The following is a 21,447-nucleotide window of genomic DNA, read 5'->3' as shown; positions in this document are numbered from 1 at the left end:
AGGAACGAACCTAGCGAGACCAGGGTGCAGGACCGCCAGACGCTCCGCCCCTCTCCCCCTCGGCTGGTCTCGGCGCGCGGAGACCCTTTTGTTTCCACCCGCGGGGAGGGGGCGGGGCGGGCTGCGCGCGTCCCGGTGCGCGACTCGGACTAGTTCCGGCAACAGAGCCGTCGCGCAGCGCCCATGCGCAGCCCCGCCCCGTCCCGCCCCGTCCCGCCCCCCGCGCACAGAAAGGCCGCCGCTACGCGCGGCAGCGGGCGGGCCGAGCCTCCCAATTCGTACACATCTCTCCCACAGTGCTGTTGCAAGTGCGTGCCTAGCGCCTCCAAAACTTAGCCATCAAACAGTAGCTGACTTCATTCAGATTCCAAATACAGTATATGTATCCATGTGGCCTAAATGTTAAGAATTTTTATTGATGTAGAGGCAGGTGATTTGTCCGAGTGTCTTTGTCCAATGTATCTCTGGAGAGGCTGATTCAACCCTAATTTGTCCTACTGTAAGGCTCAATTAAACCTGACATTTATATTGTGCTGAGAAGAGGAAATGAGACAGGTACGGAGACAGAAGCTGGCATGCTGGCTGTCCTGATAATCACATTCAAGAACTAAAAGAGGATGTAACATCTTCCATAAAGCGCAGTAAATACAAGGACAAAATAGTTTAAGTGGTATCGAAGGAAAGAGGGAGGTTAAGGGGACATCATCCAAGAAGTGGGTTTTAAGTAGATAGGAATTATATGTCTTCAAGGATGGGGACCATATTTCAGGCCAATCATCAAAAAACCCAGGTTCTAGTTCTTTCGGCATTGCTCAAACCAGTCTCCAGCCTGCTCTTGGCCAAAGCTGCTTCCGATAGAAAATTAAGGAACCAGACTAAAATGATGTTCCAGGATCCTCTGAACCTCTATGTATGAATAACACAATATGGTAATTATTTGAATACATTTGTCTCCCGTGTCAGACTCAGAGATCAGACTGTTTTGACTATAACCCTAAAGTCCAAACCTACAGCGTGAAACACAACAGCAGGTGCTTAGCAACTGCTGAGTTCAAAGTTCCAGCAATCACATCACAGGCTTTTACAACTCCTAACAAAGAGAAGCTAAAATGAGATAAGGGGCCCCCATGAACACGTCCCCTCCCCCAGCCCCACACCCCCATTATGTAGCCCTGTTATCTAGCCACTCTTCCCCCTCAAAGCCCTCTCTGCCAGTCTTCCAAAGCAAGCCAATTTGGAGATGATTACATCCAAACTTTTAAGGTCCCCGCCTCTCATTTCATTGTACAGACGCATAAATCCCAACCACACCTTTAGGTGCATCCAGTGTAATCCACTTCTAACCTCTGTCTCCTGCTGTGGATTCACCTGGCATTACAGATCTTCCAACAGAATCTGTCACACAAGCTTCCTTGCACAATACAGACCACCCTGAAACAGCTTTTCTTGTTTAACTAAACAGGTATGTAATGAAGAGGGGCAAGTACAGAAGAGAAGAAAAAAAAAGTGGGGGGGTTGGGAAACAGGGAAGGAAATTACCATTTGGAAGTTGTCCAATTGTAAGGTAAGAGTCAGGTTCCTCAAGTGTTGAATCTCAGTGGCAAAAACCTATTACAGTCCTCCAGGGTTCCTAATCCTTAAACTTCTATGCATTTCCCCTGGCCTTCAGTCAACCCTTTATCAGGCAAACTCTTCAAAACCCTTCTTAAATGGTTGAGATCTTACTTAACTGGGGTGTGAGGACTTGACCTAAGAAGTCTGTCCACTGGTAAACAATGCTTCCACACCTCAAGGTTGAATAGTTTGAAATTTGTACTGCAATTATTTTTCTAACTGATTTTCTAAACCAGAAAATCTGGTACCCTGCTAACAAACACCCAATGAGTGGGTTAAGTTTTAAGGTGGGCCACTGACCACCTAGTGTGGTGGGGAGTAAATTATACTGGAGCAGTTGCTCATCCCTAGTCAACCTAAAATTTTACTTGGAGTCTGTACAAAAACGTCGGGAACCTTGCTGCAGAGGTGGTCCAATGGATCTTTCTGCAATGATAGAAAAGTTCAACATCTCCAGCAGCATCCAAAAGGTAGCTATTATCTACATACACATGGCTACTGAATGAGCACTTGAAATGGGGCTAGTGCAACTAATGAATTAACCAGGATTGTATAAACAGCCACACGTGGCTAGGGAACACTACAGCACTTGCGGGAAAAGTAGTTGCTTGTAGTAAGTGCTTTTTGAGAATTCTGACTCCAAGACTGCCTTTAAAATTGGTTTTTAAAAAAATTAGTTTTCATGACAGAAGTGAAAACCATAAATAACTACTAAAAACTTCTTCCTGGGGTATCTAGGTCATTTAAGTCCCCTCAACTTCTAAAATAAAAATATATCAATATATGTTGCTTACCAAAGAGGAAAATATTGCAGTTACTTCAAATGTGTGTGGTCATTGGCCTACTCTGGTGTCCTAACATTCTAGTACATGGAAATAACTGCTGAGATTTTTTTATTGGGCTTTCCCTTGTGGCTCAGCTAGTAAAGAATCCACCTGCCATGCAGAGATCGCTCTAGGTTAGGAAGATCCCCTGGAAAAGGGAAAGGCTACCCACTCCAGTATTCCGGCCTGGAGAATTCCATGGACTGTATAGTCCATGGGGTCACAAAGAGTAGGACACGACTGAGTGACTTTCACTGTCACGTTGATCTCGAGATGAATTAGGTGGTACTGATATCTTTATAATATTAAATCTTCAAACTGTAAGTAAGATGCATCATTTACTTAACTGAGCTGTTAATTTTTTCATTAATGCTTCACAGTTTTCTGAAGAGATCTTGCACAATTGTTCTTGGGTTTGTTCTAAGTTTTATACATAATTATTAATTCTAATAGTTTTCTTAACTTTTTTGTGTTTCCTACACATATAATCCCATTGGCACAAAATAATCATTCAATTTCTATCTTTCCAATGTGTTTTCCCCTTATCTTGTCTTACTGCACTGGCTAGGACTCCCGGTACAATGCTAAATAGATACAGTGAGAACATGCATTTTTGTCTTATTCCAAAACTGGAAAGCTTCCAACATTTCACCTTTAAGTATGATGTTGGCAGTAGGTTTATTGTAGATCCCTCTAGCAAATCAAGGGAGTTTTGTTTTATTTTAAATTTTTTAAAAGTTTACCATAAAATGGATATTTATCAAAATTTTCTGTATCTATTAGATAATCAGAGAATTTCTGTTGCTGGGTGAATTACATTGCTTTTTGGAGGTTAAACCAATTTTACATTCCTATAAAACCATATCATATTGTGCTACTCTTTTTTTAAACATTGTTGGATTTGGTTTGCTAATATTTTGCTTACAATCTTTACATCTGTGTTCTTAAGTGAGATTAGCTGTCACTTTCCGTCCTTTTAACATCCTTATCAAGTCTTGTCACAGATATTATGCTAGCCTTAGAAAATGAATCCTGGAGTATTCTTTTTCTGTTCTCTACAAGAGCTTCTGTAAGATTGGTGATGTGCCTTCTTTAAATGTTTGGAAGAATTTGCTGATTAGTCAACTGAACTTGGAAATTACATTTCTTTAGTAATTATGAATTTCTTGTCAGATTTTCTGCCTTTTTCCTAATTCTTTTGTCTTTTGGCCACCCTGCAGCGTTCAGGATCTTAGTTCTTCAACCAGGAATCCAATCTGTGATTCCTGCATTGGAAGTGCAGAATCTTAACCACTGGACCACCAGGAAGTCCCTTTTCCTTATTCCAACAAAAGAAAACCACTATAATCTTAGAACATATATAAGGAAGATCTCATTCTGAAACTCATAGGCAACAAGAGAAAAAAATAGATAAATTTGGATTACTTCAAAATAAAAACATCAGTGCAACAGAGTGAAAAGGGAACCTATGAAATAGGAGAAAATATTTTCAGGTCATGTCTGATAAGAGATTAATATCCAGAATATATAAACAACTATAGGTGGTGCTAGTGGTAAAGAACCTGCTGCCAATGCAGGAGACATAATAGAAGTAGGTTTGATCCCTGGGTTGGGAAGATCCCCTGGAGGAGGGCATGGCCACCCACTCCAGAGTTCTCGCCTGGAGAATCCCATGGACAGAGGAGCCTGGCAGGCTTCAGTCCATAGGGTTGCAGAGTTGGACATGACTGAAGCAATTTAGCACACAAGCACGCACACATAAAGAACTACAACCAAGCAAAAACCAAAACCTGATTATAAAATGGGCAGAGGATTGAAACAGACATTTCCCCAAAGATGTTCAAATGTCCGATAAGCACATGAAAATATGTTCAACATCACTAGTCAGGAGGAAAATGCAAATCAAAACCACAATGAGATACTACCTCACACTCATTAGGAGGCTACTATTAAACAAAAAAACAGAAACAGAAAAAAAAAGTGTTGACAAGGATGTGGACAAACTGGAATCCTTGTACACTCTTGGCGGGAATGTAAAATGGTGCAGTCACTTCAGGAAACACAATAGTGGTTCGCCAAAACATTAAAAATAGGGGGAAAAAAATTCAGCAATTCCACTTCTAGGCATATACCCAAAAGAGCTGAAAGCAGAGTCTAAAGGAGGCATCTGCAGACCTAGGGTCCTAGCAGCTTTATTCACAACAGCCACAACGTGCAAGTAACCCGTGACCATCCATGGACGAATAAACAAAATGTGTCACACATACAGTGGGATGTTATGTAGCCTCTAAAAGGAAGGAAGTTCTGAAGCATGCTACAACATGGATGAATGTCGACAACACTATGCTAAGTCAGTCACAAAAAGACAACTATTACATGACTTCACTTATATTAGGGACACAGAGCACTCAAATGAAGAGACAAACTAGAAGAGGGATTGCCAGAGCTTGGGAGGAGAAGAGTAAGCTATTGTGTAATGAATATAGTTTTCGTTTTGCAACTTAAAAGAGTTCTAGAGACTGGCTGCACAATGTGAATGGACGTAACACTGCTGAGCTGTAAGCCTAAATGAATGGTTAAGAAGGTAAATTTTGTGTTGCAGATTTTACAATAATTTTAAAAAATTCTTATCACAGCAGCAAAAGGGATACTGTAAAAGAATATATAATGTCATTCCTTTGCTTAAAACCTTCCAAAGGCTTCCCATATAGACAGAATAAAATCTAAACTTCTTTCCCTGGCTTACCAAGATCCACTCAATTTCGTCTATACCTTCCCCTTCGACCTCATCTCATATCACCACTTCTACCCTCATCCACCTTGCTGCAGCACATCAGCTCTCCTTCTGTTTGTTTCTATCAGGGCCTTTGCACTAGCTGTTTCCTCTCCCTAGAATGTTCTATGGCCCAGATTTTCTCGATTTGTTCTTTTCCATCAGTCAGATCTTAGCCTAAGTGTCACCTTCTTAAAGGCCTTGCCTAATACCTAACTAGAGTAGCCAACTGCTCAACTACTTGCGCAGTACTTTAGAGTATCTGGTTATTTACTTGTTTACATATATGGTTCATTTTCTGCCCCTTCCACAAAGCAAGCACCCTACGAAGAAGGACCTTCTTTGTCGGTCTTTTCACCGTGGTAGTCTGTTGGCTCAGGTGTGCCTGGCAGAGAGGAGGCACTCACAAGTGTTTGCTAAGCGAATAGACAGAGTTCTCCCAAGAGAACGCACTGGTCACAGCACACACCCTCCTCCAACACCATAAGAGAAGGCTCTACACATGGACGTCACCAGATGGTCAACACCGAAATCAGACTGATTATATCCTTTACAGCCAAAGACGGAGAAGCTCTAACAGTCAGCAAAAACAAGACCGGGAGCTGCCTGTGGCTCAGATCATGAACTCCTTATTGCCAAATTTAGACTTAAATTGAAGAAAGTGGGGAAAACCACTAGACCATTCAGGTATGAACCTAAATCAAATCCCTTATGACTATACAGTGGAAGTGACAAATAGATTTAAGGAACTAGATCTGATAGAGTGCCTGATGAACTATGGATGGAGGTTCATGGCATTGTACAGGAGACAGGAATCAAGACCATCCCCAAGAAAAAGAAATGCAAAAAAAGCAAAATGGCTGACTGAGGAGGCCTTACAAATAGCTGTGAAAAGGAGAGAAGGAAAGATATACCCATTTGAATGCAGAGTTCCAAAGAATAGCAAGGAGAGATAAGAAAGCCTTCCTTGGTGATGAATGCAAAGAAACAGAGGAAAACAATAGAATGGGAAAAACCAGAGAACTCTTCAAGAAAATTAGGGATACCAAGGGAACATTTCATGCAAAGATAGGCTCAATAAAGGACAGAAATGGTAGGGACCTAACAGAAGCAGAAGATATTAAGAAGAGGTGGCAAGAATATACAGAAGAACTGTACAAAAAAGATCTTCACGACCCAGATAATCACGAAGGTGTGATCACTCACACTCACCTAGAGCTGGACATCCTGGAATGTGAAGTCAGGTGGGCCTTAGGAAGCATCACTATGAACAAAGCTAGTGGAGGTGATGGAATTCCAGTTGAGCTATTTCAAATCCTGAAAGATGATGCTGTGAAAGTGCTGCACTCAATATATTAGCAAATTTGGAAAACTCAGCAATTGCCACAGGACTGGAAAAGGTCAGTTTTCATTCCAATCCCAAAGAAAGGCAATGCTAAAGAATGTTCAAACTACCTCACAATTGCACTCATCTCACACGCTAGTAAAGTAATGCTCAAAATTCTCCAAGTCAGGCTTCAGCAATACATGAACCACGAATTTCCAGATGTTCAAGCTGGTTTTAGAAAAGGCAGAGGAACCAGAGATCAAATTGCCAACATCCGCTGCTTCATCAAAAAAGCAAGAGAGTTCCAAAAGAACACCTATTTCTGCTTTATTGACTATGCCAAAGCCTTTGACTGTGTGGATCACAATAAACTGTGGAAAATTCTGAAAGAGATGGGAATACCAGACCACCTGACCTGCCTCTTGAGAAACCTGTATGCAGGTCAGGAAGCAACAGTTAGAACTGGACATGGAACAACAGACTGCTTCCAAATAGGAAAAGGAGTATGTCAAGGCTGTATATTGTCACCCTGCTTATTTAACTTATATGTACATCATGAGAAACGTTGGACTGGAGGAAGCCCAAGCTGGAATCAAGACTGCCAGGAGAAATATCAATAACCTCAGATATGCAGATGACACCACCCTTATGGCAGAAAGTGAAGAAGAACTAAAGACCCTCTTGATGAAGGTGAAAGAGGAGGGTGAAAAAGTTGGCTTAAAGCTCAACATTCAGAAAACTAAGTTCACGGCATCTGGTCCCATCACTTCATGGCAAATAGATGGGGAAACAGTGGAAACAGTGGCTGATTATTTTTCTGGGCTCCAAAATCACTGTGGATGGTGACTGTAGCCATGAAATTAAAAGACGCTTGCTCCTTGGAAGAAAAGCTATGACCAACCTACTCAGCATATTAAAAAGCAGAGACATTACTTTGCCAACAAAGGTCTGTCTAGTCAAGGCTATGGTTTTTCCAGTGGTCATGTATGGATGTGAGAGTTGGACTATAAAGAAAGCTAAGCACCAAAGAACTGATGGTTTTGAACTGTGGTGTTTAAGAAGACTCTTGAGAGTCCCTTGGGCTGCAAGGAGATCCAACCGGTCCATCCTAAAGGAGATCAGTCCTGGGTGTTCATTGGAAGGACTGGTGCTGAAGCTGAAACTCCAATACTTTGGCCACCTGATGCGGAGAGCTGACTCATTTGAAAAGACCCTGATGCTGGGAAAGATTGAGGGCAGGAAGAGAAGGGGACAAGAGAGGATGAGGTGGTTGGGTGGCATCACCGACACAATGGACATGGGTTTGGGTAGACTCTGGGAGTTGGTGAGGGACAGGGAGGCCTGTTGTGCTGCGGTTCATGGGGTCGCAAAGAGTCGGACACGACTGAGCGACTGAATTGAACTGAAATGAATAAATGCACAATTTAAAAAAAATGACCTAAAGCTCCACAGTTAAAGACAAGTTAAATAAATCACCATGTATCCTTACAGTGCAACATTATGCAGCCAACTGATGTCTCATGTGTATATAATGTGCAGATCACACTTTCCAAGAGAACCGTAAGTTCTCCCATCCTTCATTCTCTCATTATGTAGACATTCTTCCCCAGTGTTGGGATCGATGCTCCCTCCTTTTAAATTTGGGCAGGCCTGTGACTATGGTGGAAGTGAAGCTTTATGACTTCTGAAGTTAGGCATAAAGGGCCATATAGCACCTGCCTGGGTCTCTTGGTCACCCTTAGAATCAAGCTGCCATCCTGTGAGGAAGCCCATGCTACCTACAGGTGCTCATGCTGAGGACCCCAGCTGAAGTCCCACCTAACAATCAGCATCAACCATCAGACATGTGAGTGAAGACATTGAGATGAATCCAGTCTTAGCCACCATCTGACAGCAAATGCATGAGAAATTCCAAGCAAGAACCATCTAGCTGAGCACAGAAAACCTAAGAACCATGAAAGAAACTAAGATATGGTGCTTTGCAACACTAAGTTTTAGGATAATTAATTACACAACCATAGATAATCAGTGCAGTTTAGTTTTAGGATAATTAATTACACAACCATAGATAATCAATGCAGTTTAGTTTTAATGTAACTGTGCAAAGAAGGCAAAGAAAAATTTAAAGGAAAAAAAAGCACGTTAAGAGTGTTATCTACTGCAAGATGGTGTACCTACTTATAACAATTTATTTCTATTTCCCTAATAAACACGTGTAACTATATAATACGGGGCACAGGAAGATTTGGTTTTGTTTTTCTCTCTTTTGTTTTAAAGCACAAGGGGCAGGAACAATAAAAAGACTTTTAACTGACATTTTTTAACTGACCAGAGAAGATTTAAGAATGGCCAATAAACATATAAAAAGATGCTCAGCATACTTAGTCACTAGAGAAATGAAAATTAAAACCACAGTGAGATGCTACTTCACACTCACTACAGTGGCTGTAGTGTAAAGACATTCAGGAAAAAGAAGTATCGGCAAGTGTGTGGAGAAACTGCAACCCTCAGGCATTTGTTGGAATGCAGAATGGTACAGCCACTTTGGAAGAGTGTGACAGCTCCTCAAAATGTTAAAATCATGTGAAAACAAAAACATACTTACAGGCAAATGTTCATAAAAGTGTTATTGATAATAACCAAAACATAGAAACAAATATTCACTAATTAGGGAACTGACAGACAAAACATGCTAGCTCCACACAATGGAATATTACTTACCCATAAAAAGGAATGAAGTACTGATTCATGCTACAACATAGACAAACCATGAAATCATCATGCTAAGTGAAGGAAGCCAGACACAAAAGGCCACATTTTTTTGTAATTCTATTTATATGAAATGTGCAGAACAGGCAAATCCACAGAGATAGAAAGATCAGTGGTTGCCAGGAGCTGAGGGGAAGAAACAATGGGGAGAGGCTGCTAAAGGGTATGGGTTTCTTGGTGGGTAGTGATGATAAGTGTTCTAAAATTAGATGGTGGAGACAGAGGAACAACTCTTTGAATATACTAAAAAACCACTGTTTGCAAGATGAAAAATACCCTATACAAATATAACTTAAAAAATCCTGTTAATACTAAAATTCCAATGGCTGTTAACTTCTGGGGAGAGGGACTGAATGTAGTGCTGCATATTTTTTTTCTAATCACCATGTAATTAAAAAAAACAACTGAATATTTAAAAGATAAGAGGAAGTATACAATCATGGAAGGAAAACCAACAGCACATCTCCCACCTTTCTGAAAGTGGTGTCTGCAGGATGACCACACACAAATCGGATTGGTGCCTTCTTCCGTGACCAAAGGACCGAAGGCCAGCACAAGGAAATTCTGTCCAGAAAGGACTTCTGCTCTGACCAGCTATTTACATACATGCAGTTTAGAAATAGCTCTCCCACTTCCTTCTCTCAGACGGCCAGCTTTCCCAGACATAGTACCAGGCCACTCAGGAAGAGTGTCCCACTGAGGCTACAAGCTCGCCCCTCTCACCTGAGTCTCCTCTCACCAGACTATGCGATGTTCTACCTCATCCTCAGGGCAGACCTACTCCCCCAGGCCAGGCGTGTTCTCACTGTGAAGGTGACTACTTAATTCCCAGGATCTCAAGTACATCAGCCGAGTTAGGTTAATTTCAATACCTAAGTGAAACATAAATATGCTCTCACAATCACATATATCCCGTATTCTTTATCCTTTTAAAGTCCTTTTACATAACCATCACATCTGATCAGCGCAATACAGCAACACAGGACGTGAGGTTTCTTACAAAGAAGCACAGGTTTTTGAGCATGAAGCAGGGCTTTCAGCTTAGAGAGGCCTGGAGTAACAAACGGTCATGAATCCTTTTGGATGTCGAAAGGCTGGACAAGAAAAAACCAACAGGCCAAAACTGCCTGCCGACTGACTTGGTTCACTGTGGTTCTCCAGGGCCTTCACTAGAAGACACGTTTTTCTCTGAGCCCATCAGAGTTGAGTATATAAAGCGACATTAGGAACAGATTTCCTCAGTTGGTCAAATACAGACTCTGGAATTAAGGAGCTTGAGTTTGAATCCCTGTTTACTACTTACTAACTGGGTAATCTTGGGCAAATTACTTCATCTGTCTCACATTCCTCACTTCACAAATGGGAATAAAACAATCCCTATTTCAAAGGGTGTTTGGAAGGCAGTCTTCTCCTAATACTCCTATATCCCTTACCTGATTTATTATTCTTCATAACACGAATGAACTGACAGTACCTTTAATTATGTTCTGCCATCTCCCTAACCATTTAGAGAAAGCAAGCCCCTTAAGAGTAAGGATTCCTGTCTGGTTTGTTCACTATACTTGTCTCCAATGCCTGAAACAATGCTTAGTTTATAGTAGGTACTCAAATATATAATTGATGGTTTGCTACTTGGAAATTATGGGGTATGACATTATAAATGAATATAAAAATATTCCTAGAGGGCTTTGTGTGAATTGCTGTGCCCAATATAAACTGAACATGGAAGTATGTAACTCACAGTATTCAGCAGTAAACCTCAGAGCTGCAATCAGCTCCTTCCAGCACCATCAAGCCGATGTACAGCAGCAGAGAAACTTAAGTTGGAAAACAAGCTCAATCATGGGATTTGAGGGCTTGCCACTTGCAAGGCTACAGAAGGGATGTACAACAAATGGCCCCTTTACTCCTTGGTTTCACCTCCATCACACATGCATTAGTTAAAATTCAGACAACTTTTAAGAAACATCAACTTTTATTCCCAAATCTGAGAAGTGAACCATGCCTGAAAGTTAAGTGAGGATATTAAGTATCAATGTGTTTTGAAAATGTCTTCAGAAATAACCAGACAATTATTTTATGTGGCTTGTATCTGGGATAGAAGAACTGATCTAGCCCCAGCACTCCAGGGTGACTCCCTGGAATGGAGTCTTTTCTCCACTGGGATCACAGCTTCCAAGTTTATTTTAAAAACAGGGTTGAATTAGCTGCACTCTGTAATCCTGTCAATTTTCAGGGAGAGAGAGAAAAGAACACGTAATCCAGGTGGCATGTACCAGGGAGCAGGTGTCCCTGCCGCTTTGCAAAACCAACACCCATTTATTATAGAAAGAAAGAAGTCAGAAGCTGCTACAAACATAGTGATCTGCTTCTTATCCTATCTACCACTCTCCTTCCCAGAATAATGTCTAATGATCCTATTCAAGGCTGCAATCTGTACCATCCAATTCTTGGTGGTCCACATCCCACTTATTCTGCTGTACATTTTCTTCAATCCACGGTGCTTACTGTAACATACTGTACAACATATTATGTTTATGTTTATTGTCTGCCCCCCCATCAGACTGCACATTTAAGAAAAAACAGCAGTCTTTGTTTTGTCTCCTGATATATTCCCTAAGTGCCTAGAAACATAGCTGCCAATCAACAAATATTATTTGCTGACTGAATCAGTTGAATAAATTATAAATATATTCAAGAGACCCTAATCCATTCTCTCCATTTCCCTCTGGGAGACAATCATAAATATATGCATGGTAGGCAGGAGGGAGAGGACAGCAGAGCAGTTTCTGACAGCTCCTTGATAGGCTGACCAAGTGACAAAATCCCTCAAATTTCTCTTCCCTCTCTCCATGTGTTTCAGGAGAGACCCCATCCTAAAAGCACAAAATCAGTCATACAAAGGTTCAGACACTAGGAAGAAAATCATTTTAAAGTAGATAAAAAATATGTGGCAGAGGTGGACAGAAATCTCATCTCTAGACTCTAAATCTGGCTTCTCCACTGTAAGTGAACAATGGATAGAGGCATATTATACTGAGCAGGGGAAAGAAAATTTAACCCCCACACATCTTTACAATTATGTAACACAACAGCTCGGAGTATTACTGACCTAAAGTGATTTTGCCTTTTGTCTTATTTTCAGATGCTAACTTCTAAAATCTGTGGTATACCACATTTTAAGGAGCTAACTATATAGTCTAGAAGTCTCTTTCAGTGGCTTGCTTCTGAAAGAAGTTAAAAGTTAAGCCCATGCCTCTGGATTACTATCATAAATAAGAGAGAATCTGGAATACTGTAAGTATACCACTCTCTCCATAAACAGACCAAAATCTGACTGAGCAAAGCTCATAGAGAGATCAACACACGGAACAAAGGCCATTTGGAAAATCCCAGTGTTCAACCAACTTCTTGATCAGGCTCCAACAGGATGAGGGAGGAGGATCTTGATTAAAACAGCAGAGAAAAACATCACTTGGATTGGTCCGCCTGGGGAAACTACCAGGGGAGTGATACATTCCTGTCCATAAGACACAGGAAGTGGGGGGGGGGGGGAGGGACCACTGGAAACTGATGACGGAAAAGGCTGAATTCAAGCCCGTCCAACATCAGCGGCCAGAGGTTCCAGACACCAAGCCCACGTGAGTATTCACTTCACGGCCTGGGCCATCACGGGTGCTCGTGAGTACTGAAGAGCCCCCAGAGATCAGTTTCTTTATAGATAAAAGAACAGAAGCAAAATACCAAAAGTCTGGACCTGATTTAAAAAACAAAACAAGCCTAAAGCAGGTTTTTTTTTGGCATGAATCAGAGAGGTTCCATTCTCAATCCTCAACATTTAAATTGGGCTTTGGAAACGGAGTTTTAAAAAAAAAAAAGAAAAAGTAAATATAAGAAGAAGCCATAATATAGTCAACTACAAAACAGACCAAACTGGAATGTCGAAGATATTTCAAATTGGAAACACACACAAATTGCTGAGATAGTTATCAGTTTTGGAAACACCTGTTCGGATATGAAGATAATCCATCCAGGCTGTTCAGGAAAAGAGGAAGTGCAGTGACAGAGACAGGAATGGGGGTAAGGAAATGGAAGGGTTATCAGGAGCCCAGCCCACCTCCTGGAATTACCTGCAAGTTTTCTGGAGCAGTCTAACAACCCAGCAACAAACCAGAAAGGCCCTCTGCATCTCAACACTGTGCCCCCCAAGTCACACACTCCTGCCTCTACATCCAGAGTTATGCAAGTGAATTCAGTGATACAGGGCAGCATGCATTTTCACCATCGTAGACATCAACACGGACCTCACCTTGTCACTGTCATCATGACAAATGTGGTCGTGATGGATGGACTGGCACTGAAAAGAAGCGCCAACACTACCTACAAGAGAAAGGGAGGAAAAGTTAAGATGCAATAATTCCTCACATTTAACCTGCTTTACCAATTACACGTGCCTTTATGTCCATCAGCCCATCTAATTCTCAACAATACTCGGAAATAGGCAGGACAGGGATTGTTATTCGTGCAGTTTGAGCAAAACAAAACGCAGACAGGCTGCCTTGCACAAAGGGGCAGTCAGTGAAGTAGCAGGTCTGAAACCAGAACCCCATGATTCAAACCCCTAATTCGCCGCTTTCCACGGCACTGAGTGGTTAGTTTTCTGAGTAAGGCCACCTAAATAAGCACAACAGCCTTCAATAAGGCAAACTTCTGTTTAGAAAAAAAGAATACTGCTTTTTACACTACATATACTTGCTTTAAGGAAAAAAACTGACACTATAAATTCGCAGCATACAAGTAACACAATCTAATACACAATCACACGATTATAAGTAGGTTTTTATTACTTTAAAAAATATACATTTTTAATATACCCAACCATTTGTTAATTTGAAGAACTACCTCCTAGTAACTGCTCTATGACAAGAGTGACATTTCTAACCAATAGGAAACAAATGACCGTGCAATAAATGACTGGAACAAGGGACAAGCCATCTGTAAAAAGTTTCAGCTTCTACCTCACCATACAGACAATGATGGCTCAAGATCTAGGTAAAACCAATTTTAAAAGAAAATGCCGATTTAAAAAATAATCTTGGAGTAAGAAAAGCCTTCTGAAAGATGATACTGTATAAAATAAGAAGGCATAAGTGAGAAAATCAGCAAGCATGACTGTGGACCAAAATGGGCAAAACCCCTTCTCCTTATATATAAGAATTTAACCTTGGGTTAATCCCTGTGAACCTGATTAAGACAGCATGCCACCTATGTTATCTGGCAACACTGTTTATGGCAGAAACTACCAAATTAGTAAACTGCATCTGGACTGGAAGCAGACAGAGTGTAGGAAGCCATGTTCTTGAACTCCTCTGAGTGTGGTGATATGTAATTAATTAGGCATGTATGTCCCTGGCAAAAGACCCTGGAACCATGCCCATGGAGTTCCCCGCACCACCCATCGTGGGTCTTATCTCTCGGACCCTTGGCTGTGAGAAGAGCACTTCAGGAAGAATGAACCGCTGCGAGGACTCCCACTGCCTTACAGTTTATCTGACAGAAAGTTACAGTTTCTGTCCTATATCCTTCTGAATAAAGCGTTGCCAAGTGAGATCTGTGGTGGCTTTAGCAGTCTGAATGTGCAAGTGTTTAGTTGAACCTAAGAAGATATCCCACTGCCATTCCTGTGGATGTTACGCTGATAGGTACCATATTTTATAAAATTGACAATGTCATCATTTCAGATGTCCCAGTATTCCACATCCTTGAGAAAGAATGCTACCAACTAAACTCTGACACATTTGCTTAATACTAAAAATTTTTATTTCACACTTACTGAAATAACTCTTTAGACTTTAAAGACAGATTTTTAGCATATATTAGCCTTGTATATTCATAAAAGAAAATGAGAATATAATTGTCAGTAACAGAGAAAATTATTAAAAGCTACAGAGGGATAAAAAGTCTCCAGGGAATTCCCCCATGGCACAGTGGTTAGCACTCGGCACTTTCACTGCCAGGGGCCCAGGCTCAATCCCTGGTCAGGGATCTAAGATCCCACAAGCGCAGTACGGCCAAAAGAGTCCTTACTAGATAAATGTAACATAATTTCTTCAAATGTACAGATTCAATAATCCCAGTGACAGTGACATTCCTAACTTCCTAATATAAACCATTGTCTCCCATTTTATATGATACTGATTATAAAATACAAAGAGGATTAAAATAAGAAAACAAATTAACCTCAAACACAAGGATAAAAATGCTAAACATGGTTAAGCATATATATTAGCGCACACTAACTGCATATGTGATACAGTATGTTACCATGATCTATTCATTTAAGAAAAGCCTGATTCCTTAACTAATTCAACAAAATTTATCAACAAAGTATTAGCATAAGAACCAATCTTTAAAAAGTTTGATCACATCAAAAGATGCTGAAAAAACATTTGCAAATATTTATTATCAATTTCTATTTTTCAGAAATAAACTTACTGGGGGTACAAGGGAGCCTCAAGAGGGAGGGGATATTTATAGAGAGAGTTATGACTGATTTGCACTGTTGTACGGCAGACACCAACACGACAGTGTAAAGAAATTATCCTCCAATTAAAAAAAAAAAAGAAAGAAAGAAACATTAATAAGCTTAGCAAGTTTTTGCCACTGGATGACAATTCTGGGAAGGATAAGGTGGGAGAAGGTGCAGTTGCCAAAAAGGTACAATTATGGATAAGAATAATATAAACCACAGAGTTACCACGGGTACTAATAATAACAGTTAACGTCATTTAACATAGTCAACAACCATGATTTGGAAGGAAGAATATATATACACAACAATATCCCCAAATACTAAAATCTCCTGGGAGAGTATAGAATGACAAATTTAGTCACATCAAACTATTCTGTCAAAGATTTGGTAGATGTGTCTCCAGAAGTTGGTAAAAATTATATTTTCTGTCTCCTATTAGTGTAATACCATGCAATACTAAAATCAGACTGGTGAAAAGAATTCTAAGAACTGATGAAATACAAGCATACATTAGATACCTTTCAATGAGGTACCAAAACAGACACTTATCTTATCCTTACACAAAACCCTTGTATCTAAGGTCTGACGTTGTGCGTGTTTCTGCTGCACACACTCTAAGAAGAATGAGGCTGCTGGCAACAGCTCACATAACACCATCTAACAGCTGGGGGAGACTGCCACTTGGGGCCGTCGTCAAAAAGCTGGGCTCCGCAAACCTGGAAAGATGAAGGTTGCGATACCTAATTTAGCAACTTAAAAACCTCTTCCAAAAGAGAGCATTAAAAATAAATGAACAGACATCCACATACCAAAGGGGGGAAAAAAAGAACCTAGACACTGACCATATTTTTCACAAAATGAATCACAGACCTAAATGTAAAATACAAAAGTGTAAGACTTCTAGAAGGTTAACAGCTGACCCTACTCTTTCGTGAAACCCTTTCTTCACTTGGCCTCAGGAAAGCTTCCTACATCACTGACTGTGTCCCCTTTGCTCGATTCTCATCTCCCCAATTTATAAAGGTTGGAATGTCCCAAGGGTAAATCCTCAGACTTCTCTTTTCTATCTATATTCACTCCTTTAGTGATCCCAATGAGTCCCATGGCTGATGACACCAAAATTTTAATTTCCAAGCCCCAGCTCTCCCACCTCCCACCCCAAGGAAATCCAGATTTCTATATCCTGCCACTTACTTGATATCACTTAGATATCTAAGCATCATCTCAAACATAACATGTCCAAAATTGAGCTCTCGACCTTGTCCTCTAAACCTACCTCCAGTTTCAGTAAACGGCATAACTATTCACCAGCATCTCTGGTCAAAACCCCTGGCATCTTCCTCAACTCCTCTCTTTAATTCACATCCCACATTCGATGATCTGGCAAATCCTGTTGGTCCTACTTCAAAAATATGCCTGAAATATAACTACTCGGCATCATTCACTGCTGCTACCTAAGCCAACACCTGGACTAATGTGACAGATTCCTAATTAGTCTCCTTAGTTCTACTTTTCCCCATGAACTTTCTGTACCGCCTCCCAAGTCTGTTCTCCACGTTGTAGCATGAATGATGTTTTTCAAGGTTCAGATGGATCATGTCACTCCTCCCCTAAAACCCTTGGTTACTTCTCCCACTCAAAATAAAATCCAAAGTCCTTACTCCTTGGTCTACAGGTCTCACATGACCTGGGTATCCTAGACCTTTCTGATCATATCTCCTACCGGTTTTTCTTTCCTAAAAGGGAGCTAAAAACACAATAAATACACAACCTGTAGCAAATTATCATGCTAGTATGTTATATACTTGAAACACTGTCATTCAACACCACTAAATACTTAAAACATTGTCAAACAAGACCATTAACAGTTCTTTATACGCAGTAATACTGTCTCCTAATGACAGGCCCATCTAGAACTCACATCTCTTTCGCTGTCATGTAGCATGGTTTTCCAAATGTCATCCTCTCTCAAGGATAGTTGGAATGGAACTGAAACTCTTCAGCACATTGCTCTGAAGAGGAAATTGCTGTATTAAGTTTGTGAAACAAACATATAATCTTCTTAAATAAACATCAGCAGAAAAAACATTGAGATACATGCAAATTCCTTGAAATCTGAGTATAAAAAAGAAGAGGCACTAAACCACAAAACTGAACTGCAAAGACCTGGGCAAAATGTGCACAACTCTCACAAATGTGCACAAATGGTTAGGGATCTTTAAGCTGTCACGTGAATGCTGCATTTTGAACACTGTTAGAATTATTCCTCACTGCATTGTAATGGCGGTGTGTTAATCCAGCAGTATGAAGTGGGCCTCTCTTAAGCATTTCCGAGACCCAACAGCTAGCAGCTGTCACCTCATAAACAAAGATTTCTGTGTTTCTGTTTGTTTGCCACACTGCACAGCTTGCAGGATCTTGGTTCCCTGACTGGGGATTGAACCTGGGCCCTTGGTGGTAAGAGCGCAGAATCCTAACCACTGGATCACCAAGGAATTCCCAAAGATTTAGGGGTTGAAAAGTGAAGGTTTTGAGCTACAAAAGTGGACAACAGTGAGAGCAACAGCACCAACCAAAGCACCACCTGCTTTCTGAGACCTGCTCTACAGGACCAAAAGCAGCGGCGCCCACTGGCCGAAGTTTTCCCAGTTTAAGCATTGAAAAAAAAAACACAAAAATAAGAAACGACTGTAACTAGCCAAAAGCGTTTCATATTCATGAAAATCTAGGAGTTCCTTAATAGTAACTTTTTAAAAAGCATGCATTTATCCTACCGTTTAGAGTAAAATGAACAGCCCTAGTTCTGTATTATAGAAGAGTGCCAACACAGAAAGAAGGAATTTCAGAATTAGAAAACATCATTTTGCACAAAACGGTTGATTCAGGCAAGGATCACCAAGGGCTAAAATCATTAGGTGAATGGCTGATGGGAGTTTGTAAACTGCCAAAGAAACACTATCTGTCATTGCAGGGAGGACCTAAGGACAGGGTAAAGAGATGAAATCCCAACATCTTAATCCAATTGCTCATCTTGGCATCATTAACAGTGGGCCAACCAGATGTGACTTCTGATGTGATACACTGTGAAATTCAGCCATCACCTCTGCTTGGTAATCAAGCAAAAAATACTTTCCTCAGCTCCATCAAACTATTGGATGTGATTGCCAGTTTACAGGAAACACGGGGAATAGACATCACAGGAAGCAATCAGCTCATCCAAAAGTTGGTTCTGCAGGGGATCTCAGTAAGTCAGTGTTGTTATTATTCTAAAAGGGAAAGGAAAGATAGGCACTGTGCTAGATTAAAAGAAATTAAAGGAAATAGTCAGATACAATGTGCATACCAGACTGCATATTAGTTTAAACAAACCAGTTAAAAAGGTATTTGGGAGATAATTGGAAAAATCTGAATATGGTAAAATTAGATGAGATGAAAATTTATGGAAATAAAAATGTTTAAAAGAAGCAGAGTAAAGAAGAATATGAATAGTATGATTTCATGGTGGTTAAACAAACACATGCATACACAGATGTGTGAAGGAAACATTCATAAGAATATACACTATGATATAACAATGATAATCCTTGGGTGACAGGAAATTTTTTCTTATTTTTGTTTATCCATATTTCTGATTTTCCATGATATCCATTATCATGGAAAAGGGGGGGCCTAGCTTCAAGTATCCCTAGGAATACTAGACCAAATAGAACAAGCAAACTCAAGAAAAAAAGACTCAAAATAAAAAAAAAGACGGAATTCTCTGGCGGTCAGTGGTGAGGACTCTGCACTCCCACTTCAGGAGGCACAGGCTGGATCCCCGGTCGGGGGCTAAGCTCCCACAAGCCACACAGTCAGCCACACGGTGTGGGGGCTCCAACAGCACCCCCATGACCAAAGCAGGATTCTTGAGGTGAACGACCCTTTACCTTCTCTCTCCTCGGAGACCCTGTCTACAGAATGATCTCGGTGGCAACTGCTGCATCTCTGCTAAGATGCAACTGTCAGTCTATGTGGAGGCAGGCATATTTTTACTCTGCTCATTTTGTTATTAAGCTCTAGTCCAAATCTATAATGACTTCTGACAAAAGTACCTTGGAGAAAGCAGCTGAGACCAACCTATGAGCTCCTGCCTGCCTCATGCATGAAACTCCTCAAAGGTGATGTCTCTAACATACCAAGAAATAGGAGTAGAGACACAGAATCACTGGCCTGGCCTGGCTCGAGGCCAACAATGGGCAGGTAAGGACTGAACCTCATGTTTCAGTGATCTAACCAGGCTTTTTACACACCTATTAAGTACACAAGGGCTTCCTTGGTGGCTCAGCTGGTAAAGAATCCACCTGCAATGTGGGAGACCTGGGTTCAACCTCTGGCTTGGGAAGGTCCTCTGGAGAAGGGAAAGGCTACCCACTCCAGTATTCTGACCTAGAAAATTCCGTGGACTATACAGTCCATGGGGTCGCAGAAAGTCAGACACGATTGAGTGACTTTCACTTAGGTACACAAAGGTGATGATCAAGGCTTGGAATAGTTATTTCCCGTATGTCCCAAGGATGTCAAGTGATTAACTTGGGTCAGAAGTGGGCTACGATGGAAGTCATGTCCTGATAGAATCTCCTTGATAATCCAAAGACAGAAGAGCAAGGCAGAATTCATTCTTTGATTGTGGCAGATGGATTTGTAAGTTCTCACAAGGAGGCAGTAAAATTTAGATAAAAGATACTAAGTCTTACACAGCTTCTAGATTCTTCAGGACACTGGTACAGGCCCTTCACATAGTTGGTATTCTATACAACTTAATTATTCTGAAACTTGGTCCTGTTTTCTGAGGTATTAACAACCCTTCCAAATCAGTCTTTTGAAAACTTTAATTAGCCTACAACCACCACAATCCAAATAATTGGCATAGATACGAAAAAGCATTTGAACTCAATTAAAAAAAAACAAAACAAAACCCTAAGCCAAGTCTTGTTCACTCTACACTAAGAAAGACAGGCAGACTTTATAAAAGCCAGCCCCAGCACTTTGCCTGTACTTACTGTCACTGTAATTACTGTCTAAGATACTCTCAGCACTTGAGTCTGATTTTTTGGGTCTGCTCCCATATACTGTTTCTTTTAGGGCTCTTTTCCTTTCACTCTGGCAGAAGAGTAAAAGTGACTGATTTTATAGTAGGACAGGAAAACATATTGAGCTTTATCCAATCCTTGGCCTGGAGACGGCTACAACTCTAGAGCATGATCTTGCTGGGTTTTAGTCATATCACTTGCAGCAGCCTTCACAACTGGTGCCGGGAAACCAGAGTCTACAGCACAGCTGCAAAGAAAAGGATCACAAAGGTCCCAGGATTTACCAACCAACTAGTAACTTCCAAAAGATATCTGCTCCAAAGATTTAGTATCACCCAGTTGTTAAGATCCAACTTTACTTACTCACATATCTATCCTTAATGTTTCAAGTTTTCTCCAAATGAACTTGCAGAACAGGCTGCACTGTTTTTAGAAAACTTATTTAAAACTTACTAGACAGGGCTTCTCCGGTGACTCAGCGGTAAAGAATTCACTTGCCAATGCAGGAGATCTGGGTTCAATCCCTGATCCGGGAAGAT

General features: G+C 40.8%; 1 protein-coding gene across 5 annotated transcripts in view; it reads right to left on the bottom strand.

The window, feature by feature from the left end:
• RNF38 (ring finger protein 38) overlaps nucleotides 1-21,447 on the bottom strand; it is a 119,725-nt gene that overhangs the window by 54,083 nt on the left and 44,195 nt on the right. For 2 of the 5 annotated variants that reach the window (XM_043486593.1, XM_043486596.1), the window contains exon 1: nucleotides 11-147. The exons of 1 other annotated variant lie outside the window; for it this stretch is intronic. Coding sequence is in view for 1 of the 4 variants with exons in the window: in XM_043486589.1 (XP_043342524.1) it covers nucleotides 13,617-13,687 (71 nt within the window). In the remaining 3 variants the exon portion in view is untranslated. Of the gene's footprint in view, nucleotides 1-10; nucleotides 162-13,616; nucleotides 13,688-21,447 lie in introns of those variants that run through there. 2 more of the 5 variants (XM_043486589.1, XM_043486594.1) reach the window with 2 other exon arrangements.

Source organism: Cervus canadensis, chromosome 14 (genome assembly GCF_019320065.1).
Source record: "Cervus canadensis isolate Bull #8, Minnesota chromosome 14, ASM1932006v1, whole genome shotgun sequence".
Classification (NCBI taxonomy): domain Eukaryota; kingdom Metazoa; phylum Chordata; class Mammalia; order Artiodactyla; family Cervidae; genus Cervus; species Cervus canadensis.
Note: the sequence above shows the minus strand (reverse complement) of the source record. Positions and strands in the feature narration are given on the sequence as shown.